This window comes from Toxotes jaculatrix, chromosome 3 (assembly GCF_017976425.1).
Source record: "Toxotes jaculatrix isolate fToxJac2 chromosome 3, fToxJac2.pri, whole genome shotgun sequence".
NCBI classification, from domain to species: domain Eukaryota; kingdom Metazoa; phylum Chordata; class Actinopteri; family Toxotidae; genus Toxotes; species Toxotes jaculatrix.
Window position 1 is genome coordinate 25,953,514 of NC_054396.1, and position 9,353 is coordinate 25,962,866.

Genomic DNA, 9,353 nt, shown 5'->3' on the forward strand with positions numbered 1-9,353 from the left:
ATTAGACGTCATGTCACGAGAAAACTATTTATGAATTTGTATCTAAGAACAAAAATGAGCTCACTGTTTTTTCAGGACAACAGTTCCTGTGAGAGCCACAAGAACACAATTTGTAAACGAAGCTTTGATCCTGAGACAACAGGCCTTACAAATATTTCAATCTGTCACGTTGGCTCTCTGCTTCCGTTAGAGTTAAACCATTGTCATCAGCAGAGGATGGGATACAGTGGAACTGTACTTGTTGGAGTGTGTACTTGTTGGCTGCTTTGTTAAAGTGTTAATACTGAGAGAAAGAAGCTGTGCCTCATTTTAGGCTCCTTCAAACTCCACCGTTTAAACCCAGTGGTGTGTTCGGGCAGTCTTCATCAACTCCTTAAATCAGAATTGCTCATCTAGCCACACTGAAACAGAAATAGCCCCTGCAGGACATCAGTGATGATCAGTCCACAGTTTGTTCCTGTTATCAGCCTGGTTTGTCATTACTACAGTACATGGAGGCTCTGACACTTGTTTACACACGGGATCAGGACACAGTACATTTGCATGCACTTAAACAACCAGGTTATGCAGGAAAACACATGCACTTGCAAAAGCCTGGTTTCTATAAATCTGATGATACATCAGGTCAGTAAGCACATTTCTTTTCTAGTCCCTGACTTTATTTTGGAAGCATGAATTTATTATTTTAACCAAAGTAGTCACAGAAATACTCTTTAGACCTCTACAGGCTACTTTATGTTGGTTTCAGTCTCAGTCAGTGCATAATTATTTCTGCTCTGATTCACCCACTTCCGATCTTTAACTTAAAAGTCTTTGCTGTGCACATGCACACTTACTGGAGAAATCAAACTGTTAACTGTATTTTTCTGATTGTCAACAAATCCCTTTGTGTTATTTCGTCCGTCAGTACTTTCTGATTTCCCTTTCCTGTCTGTGGCACTCAAAACGTAGCCCACTGGTTCCTCCCAAAAACGTAAATCCTTAAAAATGGCTAAAAACTATATAGTTTCATTTTTTAAAAAGGTTCTTTAAGTTCCTTAAAAACAGCTGGGCAATGTAGTTTTTAGCAAATGTGCTGCGGCTGAGTATTTACAGCAGTAGGGCAGTGTGTGTGGGTTTGACTCAGAATAACCTACAATGACTGTGTTTACTGTAATGAAAGGCAAAGCTGTGGCTCAGTGATGTGTTTTTAATAGTTTATGAAAAACAAAGGAGCTCTGTGGCACAGAGGAATAAGGTATATCAGGCTCTGGCTACACACACAATACTTTGGTCTTTATATGGGATTTGATGACAACAATTTAAAAAGTAGGATATAACCAGGGTTATTGTGAAAGTGCATGTAAACGCACTGATTAATGGAATTCAGACGGATATGTTTACCATTACGCTCTTACAGTGATTGACAGCTGTCTGTCATGTCTTCATGTCAAGTGTGACTCCCCGTTGGATGGGACTCTTTAGGAGCTGACGAGGAGCACCTGAACACACCATGAGTTCTGGTTTATGTCAGTTACTGGTGACTCAGTTGTGAAGCCTCTGTAGCTCAAATAATTTGTGGAAGACAAGAAGCAGGTTCAGGCCTCAAGGTGGGGTCACTTCTATGGAGGCGGAGCAGGAACTGAGACATAGCTACAGAGAGAGGAAGGCACCTGAGGGTCAAGTAATCCAGGATCAGACTGTCTCCATAGTGTCTATACGTTCTTGTATGTCTATGTTTGTGAGGACCAGTTTGAGTTTTTTGGCTGTGGGAGTGAGGACATTTTGTCATGTCCTCATCTGTTTGTGTTAGTTTTTTTTATATTATTAGATTTTAAATTAATTATACAGATTGCTTACGAGGACGCTACTTGAATAGCTCAAAATCAGCCGATGGATTTAATTTTTTAGCTTTTGGTTTGGAAATCATCACCAAAACTGCATCAACTGTCACAACATCTGATGTTTGGTCCCTTTGTTTTCACACCACAAACCACGTGTGATTTGTCTGTTTGCTTGGACGCAGACTGAGACCCTCCTTTTCAGGTGGTCTGGGTCTGGCTGTTCAGTTTGCACCTGGGTTCAGGGTTCAGCTTTCACACCAGTCCACGCGAACTGTACTAAGTGTGAACCACCATTAGGGCTAAAGTTAGAATCAGGTTCAGTTAAAGGACAGGAGTTATTTGGTTATGGTGGTTGAGGTTAGTGTTCGGGGATGCATTCAGTGAGGATCCTCACAAGTATAGAAGTACAAATGTGTGTTTAAGTGTGTGTGTTATTGTTTTTTAGTCCACGTTGGCACCACCTGGTCGTCGTCCTCTTGTTTATTCTGTGGCGTTGTGTGTGAGCTGTGATGTGTCTTGTGCATGTTGTGATGTGGAGTGCAGGGATTGGTCAGCCACGGATGCATCAGCAGCTCAGACGCCTCCAGTCTCTCAGCAGGCAACTTCCTCAACATGCATCCAATCAGACACTTGGCCCGCGGCGACAGCCAATCGGGCAGGCTGAAGGTGCCGCGGCGGATCTTGGCGAACAGCGCGGCAGGCTGCGTGTCCTGAAACGGGTATCGTCCGATCAGCATGGTGTACAGAGACACGCCCAGGCTCCAGATGTCTGCGGCGCGACCTGAGTAAGACCCGTTCCCATTGGTCAGCAGCTCGGGGCCGACGTAGGCGGGGCAGCCGTGCCTGTCCGTCAGGGAGTCGTCGTGGTTACCATGCAGGAGGACGCAGTCACCGAGGCCGAGCAGGGCGAGGTGAGTCCTGCAGGAGGAAAAGCACGCAAAGCACAATATTAGTCCACTTTATGCATCTGCAGTGACAGCAGCAGTATCTGTAGTACTGGATGTGTGTCAGTAGTCTCACCTGTGTCTGTCGGTGAACACAAACCGACGGAGCTTCAGGTCTCTCAGGACGACTCCGTGGTGATGGCAGTGCATCACGGCATTAAGCATCTGAGCAAACAAATTTGCCGCTTCCTCCTCGCCCAGACGCTTCTTGCTGCGCACGTAAGCGTGCATGTCACCGTGGTGACCGGGCAGGAAGACGTACACATTGTCCTGGCCAATCACCACGTCCAGCAGGCCGCAGATGTTGTCGTGGTGATCGATCCGGGCATACGCAGCCAGCTGCTCCTGGTAACCACGCAGAGGGAGCACCTGTAACCACGGAGACCAGACAACAGGTCAGGTCAACAGTTGCCATGGTTTAAAACTATATTGTTTGTTGTTGTGTGTGTGTGTGTGTGTGTGTCACCAACAGTATTCTCAGCAGTATCTGTGGTATTGGTAGAAGTATTAGTAGCATTTTTTGCAGTATCAGCAGTAGTGGTAGAGGAGTGTGTGTGTGTTACCTGGCAGGTGTACTGCTGCTGTGTTTGTGTGTGCACAGCCCTGTAAGTCTCCTCCCCCTCACAGCGTTCAAACAGGAAGTACGGTCCGACTCCAAACGGCAACTGGCTTTGGCTCGGCTTGGGGGCGGGGTTTCTGGGCCTGAGGCAGGGTGATAGGCCGGGTGCCAGAGGGGGCGGGGCCAGACGGGCTCGTTTACATTTCAGTAAATTATCCTGGGGCTCGTCCAGTAGCCTCTTCAGACACACCTGAGACCTGGCTGTGGCCACGCTCATCTGTGATTGGAGGAGAAAAGTGACATCATCAGGTTAATTAGTAGCACTGAAAGGTTGCTGAGAAATTTCAGTCTGTGTTTCCACTACAGAAGAGCTTCTGTTTACAGATCATTAGCATGGGAACTTGAGTGTGTAATTTTAAAAGCTGTTTGATTTATGTCGAGTATGCTTCCAGTAGAAACGCTGTCAGATGAGATGCTTGGTGAATTATGTCAGAGGCGGCGACCGGGCAAAGTCAGGTCGAACTTGATCGGGCTCTTTCATTTCTTCACTGCAGCGCCCTCTGCAGGTGCCATCCCAGCTGAGCCTCCTCCCTCCACTAAACCCTCTTCAGAAATATTTTCACATACGTTGGTAAGAGTTTTCTTAGCATCACATCTCACTGTGTTCTGTGTGTCTGCTGCTCACATGTTACTGTTAACGTGTCTATAGGCTTCATGATGCAACTTCCTGTAAGCTGACAGACGCCTCAGCTTTCAGATCGTTGCATCAGAGAACAACAGTTTATAGTTTAAACAGGCTTTAAATACAGTCAACACCTACCCCACACGCGCACGCACCACAGTGAGAGTGTGCGATTTTTTTACATAAAGTTTTTCAGAGCCTGCAGCTGTTGCAGTGACGCTGTGTGGAAACCTAATGTTGGCCAACGCTGCTTTCACTCTGGTGAGACAACCTGAGTCACTGACAGAATCACGACCGCAATGTCATCCTCCAACACACACACACGTTTCTGGTCCACTTGCTTCTGTAACTTAATGCAATCTCTCATATAGCATTCCCTTCACTGGTCTTTCTGAAAAATGAAGGATGTTCATGGGTTTTATTTTCTATACTCTGAGACAAACTGGCATCCACTATCCACAGTTACTTTCTGACCAATAACTGTAACTTGGTTTAATCCACCTTTGTAATATTCACTCGCTCTGTCTTCTAAAGTATTTTGTTTTTACTTCTTACTTATCACAAAACACAGTGGGGTTTTGAATGAGATGTTCTCACTTCTGGAGGAGACCCAGGAAATTAGCTCTCTACAGTTACCGAGCACTTTATTAGTATAACAGCTGTACACCTGCTTATTCTTGCAGTTACCCAATCAGCCAATCACATGGCAGCAGTGCAATGCAAAAAAAAAAATCCTGCAGATGCAGGCCAGGAGCTTCAGTTAATGTTCACATTGAACATCAGAATGGGGGAAAAATGTGATCTCACTGGCTGTGACCGGGGCATGATTGTTGGTGCCGGACAGGCTGAAACTGCTGATCTTCTGGGAGTTTCAGGCACAACAGTCTCTAGAATTTAACTCAGAATGGTGCCAAAAACAAAAAAACCATCCAGTGAGCAGCAGTTCTGCAGAGGGACTGGCCTGATCCGATGAATCTGGATTCCTGCTGAGGCACACAGATGGTAGGGTCAGAATTTGGAATCAACAGCATTAATCCATGGAGCCAACCTGCCTTGTGTCAGCAGTTCAGGCTGATGATGGTGGGGGTGTAATGGTGTGGGGGTGCACCGTGTCACAAAGCAACAAGCTGGTTTCACGAACATGACAGTAAGTTCAGTGAACTTCAGTGGCCTCCTCAATCTGCAGAAATGACGCGACGCAATCATGTCAACATGGACCAGAATCTCAAAGGAAGGTTTCCAACATCTTATGGAATCCAAACCACGAAGAACTGACGGGAAAGAGGGAGGCCCGACCTCTTACAAGCGTGGTGTTCCTAATAAAGTGCTCGGTGAGTGTGAGATTTGACTGCTCTGAGCTCTGCTGATCTCTGTTTATTCTTGTTTCTGACTTAGACGAAAGCCTTTAACCCAGCTTTACTGAACAGTGTCACTCATCTTCATATGCACGTTGACTGTCTGACGTTCTCTCTCTGTCCTACAGGTTGACATTAAAACTGAGACCAAACATGACTGAACCACTGCTCTCAGTCTCAGTCCTCTCTACCAGCCTCACACAAAATCCCAGTTTCCCAGAGTCCAAGGTACTGTTTTTAAATGCTGTCTCATTCAGTTTGTTTTTGTTTAAGACAGCAAATATTCACATGTAAGTATTTTTGCATAAAGGAGTTACTTTCACTTTGGTGACATTAAACATGTCTTAGTTTGCTATGTCTTATCTAGTACTGTTTGTCTAATTTTTTGATAGCCAGTAATCATGGATAGATTTCTGATTATTGCTGATCAGACAAACCAGGTCTGTGTGTGAACTGACTAGTAAAATTTGTCACAGTGCTCAGTCAGAGGCTGAGATGCTCTGATCGGGCTTATTATTTATTTTGTATTATCTTTATTTATTTGCTCCTGATGACTTAAGTGTCATTTGTAACAGTTTTTGATTCACTATTTACTTGCTAGTTTTTTTTTTTCCCAAGCTGCCGAGCACATCGCTCGGTCTTCATCAGTGGATGCACTTTGCTCAGTCTTCACAGAGTCGTCTGTGTTGACATGTCAAATTTCATCCTTGGCCTTGGAAACAAAAGTTTGACAGCACAGTCCCACTTAGACGTCCACTAGACTAGATTCTTCCAGAACTTCAAACTGCATCACACTCTTCATCACATCAGATCAAATTACAAGAGAGCAAACTCTGTCAGCTGATGAAGACCATGTCATACAGCTGAAAGCACCAAAACAGCTGGTAAGTTGACCCTGAGTTTGGGACTGGTTTGTCAATTTTCCGTTTTTAAGATTAAGAATGAACTTAACGATAGTTCAGCCTGTTTTGATCCTGACTGAACTCTTCTGACTTTTTGTGAATTGTCTGTTTTAAACTCCTCTACATTCATCTGACAGGTGTGGTTACTAGTTACTCTGCCAGGTATGATCACCTTAAAACATTTAATTTCATATATTATAGTCTGTACTGTATAATAGTTAATCTATAATATTAATATAACACATATAGAACTCATTCTGGATAATGACTACTGTTCTGGATGAACTTTTACATTACTTTTACTTTCACTTAAGTAAAAGATGTGAGTATTTCTTCCACCACTGCTCTCGGGTCAGTTTTCCTACCTTGCGCTCTTCAGACAGACTGGTCCGAATGGTTGGTCAACAGGAAACCAGTAGATCCAGTAGATAAGCAGTGGAGTCAGCGTGGAGCTGGTGGTCTCTCTCTCTCTCTCTCTGTGTGTGTGTGTGCCTGTCTCTGTTTGAACCAGAAGTGGCGGAAGACATAAAAAGTCAAAGGTTTTCTTTAAAGTTGAACTCCGACTGGAACCAGCAGCTCTGACACTGGGAGAACTGGGACTCTTCTGTCTGGTGGTGACGTCTTTGTCTCCCTTTTTATTAAGCTACCGCTTCGGTTGCGCAATCTGTCGTCAGTCAGCTGTTCGGTGTTGAGCTTCTTCTTCGGTTTGAGTAAAAGACACTTTGACCGAAGACTGACACGAAACCAAACCGAAACTTTCGATTTAAAAAAAAACGAAAAATAAAACTACTTTTTTTGTTTCTTTTTTTTTTTCTAGTTGAAGCGAACAAAGCCGAGTCCTCGGATCCTTCTGTCCGTATGTGGGTTCAAATTTAAAACCAAATAATAATCTCCGTGTCTCGGTCTAATTTAAATCCAGTCTGACCCTCCGGACTTCGGTCTCGCCTGACCCTGCTCGCCTCCAGAACTTTCAGCCAGACTGACTCGGACTCGGACGGACTCCGGGTATGTTTGGTTACGTTGTTTCCTCCCGCGGTGTCGTCATCCGGCGGGGCGGAGCCTCGATGTTGCAATCCCGAAGCGATCAGTCGTCAGAAAACAGACACGGGCCTAAATGGAGCGAAACTACAGGGTCAGAGTCAGTCTCCACCCAGCTGAGAGCACTGCGGCCCACCAGCCCTGCGCCGCATTCAGCCTTAATGAAGGTTAAAACGCTCAGCGTTTGTTTCAGAGAAGAGCTGATTCCACTGCTTTACATCACGCTGACAGGTGTTTCTGATATTTTGTCCACCCCATTTATAGCAACAAATGGGAGGATAAATAACAGACTAAAACAAACTCAGGGGAAAAAAGTGGGATTTATTGCAGGACTTTTAAAAGAAAATTGCAGCTGAGCAACTCGTCAAATCTCTACAGGAGAGAAAAGAATAAAGTTCATTACGGCATTATTGCACTGAGAAGCTGGAGTTCAATGGTTGACTTCCAAGTAACAACTTTTACAGTTTGACAGTAAACAAACGCCAAGCTATTTGAGATGCCTTTGTTTTGGTGAACAAGGCCCAAAGGCCAAAAAACATCCCTCCTCCTCCTGTCCTCTCAGATTTCAGCCTGGTGCAGAGGGTGAGAATCACATAAAGTGAGACCAGGAGGAACCTGGTTTACATAAACGAAAAGTAATCTGGAAAATTCAAGATGTGAATTATGAGCTAAGCTTGCACAGAAAACACATATCTTTTTGCTGCGTCGCTCAGAGACGACACTTCAGCTTCACATTTACAGTAGAGAAGGACACAGCATGACACACAATCACACGCTCAGGGATACAGATTATATAGTAATACAACCTCCACAAAGGTCAGATCTATTACACAACGGTTGAACTGTGCTGCTGAGTGTACACTTGTGATTCTTTACTGAGCGTAACAACTAAAGTCTACACTCAGTGAACACAAGCTAACACACCCTGGGGGGAAAGTTACAGACAATAAGGCTACATGTGTTCAAAGACCTTGTGCTTACAACATAAATTATATATTTTGACAGTTTTAATTTTTAGGTGAATGAATGCAGGCACCAATGCAGACATTCATGTAACTTTTGCTACTTAAGCATTTGTGTTACTGTAAAACAGCAGTAGGCAAGTTTCGTCCCCCATGGACAAAATCCGTCCCTAAAACAAAAATATTGTGCCCCCTCATGAAAGCGTGATGAAGTCAAGTGAACTAGAGAAATAACACAAATTCATTTAACTCGAACAAGTGTCCCTTCAGCTCAAACTGTTTTCATTTTCTGGCCTATTTGCGTCTCACAAACACAGATATCAGTCGACGCAAATGGTGAAATGGTGTGATGACAGTTTTACCCCAAGGCGACAACAGCAGTGCTTTCAGTAACAGAAGCAGCTTAGTGTTTAGTGTGTGTGAATAACATCCGTTGCAATTTTGTTCTCATGGTGCAACACAGAACATAGATTTGCACAGACGATTACTTTTTTTTTTTTTTTTTTTTTTTTTTAAATAAGCTTTAAAATGAGCTGTTGTTGCTCCGTTAGTCCTGATGGGATAGCCTGTAGTGGGAAAAGGCCATTTTGTTTTAGACGTAATCCTATAACGTGAAAACAACAATATTTTCATAGGGCACAAAATGAGTCACAGTTTCTACACCTGTTTTAGCAGAAAGTTCAGTTCACATCAGCAAAGCTTTTGTGGCTTGTAAGACGTTTGATGTTTATGTAGTATCATCTGTAACAAGTTTAAATCCAGTCTGACAAGGACAGCGAACCTTACAAATACTGTTCATAGGTCATACAAATGGCAACTTCTCTCTGAAGGAGTGACTGTATCTGTGAACAACACAGGAAGGAGGACGTACAATGTGTTAAAAATATCAGTCAGCACAGTAAGAGGTTTAATTTTATACAGCAGCTGCTTGTTTCATAAAGAGGAGCTGCTTATAGATGATTGCATTATACACTGACACACTGAGCAGGATTGGAAATCCAGAATCACTAATCACTTCAAATTAGTTTTATTGGTATGATGGAAGCAGGTTGTACACAAAAACTTTTGACGTTTAAAAAACAAAACAA

The 9,353-nt window shown here is 43.7% G+C and overlaps 1 protein-coding gene across 1 annotated transcript; it reads right to left on the reverse strand.

Annotated features, from left to right (window-relative positions):
• Window positions 1–983: 983 nt before the first annotated feature.
• Window positions 984–7,274, reverse strand: trib3 (tribbles pseudokinase 3). Its single transcript, XM_041033897.1, has 4 exons — window positions 6,631–7,274; window positions 3,331–3,603; window positions 2,844–3,136; window positions 984–2,741 (listed from the first exon to the last, which is right to left on the reverse strand). Exons 2-4 carry the CDS (start codon window positions 3,601–3,603, stop codon window positions 2,255–2,257), a joined length of 1,053 nt encoding a protein of 350 aa, XP_040889831.1. The 5' UTR covers window positions 6,631–7,274; the 3' UTR covers window positions 984–2,254.
• Between the last annotated feature and the right edge of the window lie 2,079 nt (window positions 7,275–9,353).

Coding starts and splice junctions, on each gene's coding strand:
- trib3 (XM_041033897.1), bottom strand. CDS start 3,603: ATGAGCGTGGCCACAGCCAGGTCTCAGGTGTGTCTGAAGAGGCTACTG. Junction 3,137..3,330: donor AGCAGCAGTACACCTGCCAG/GTAACACACACA, acceptor CCGTGGTTACAG/GTGCTCCCTCTGCGTGGTTA. Junction 2,742..2,843: donor GTGTTCACCGACAGACACAG/GTGAGACTACTG, acceptor TTCCTCCTGCAG/GACTCACCTCGCCCTGCTCG.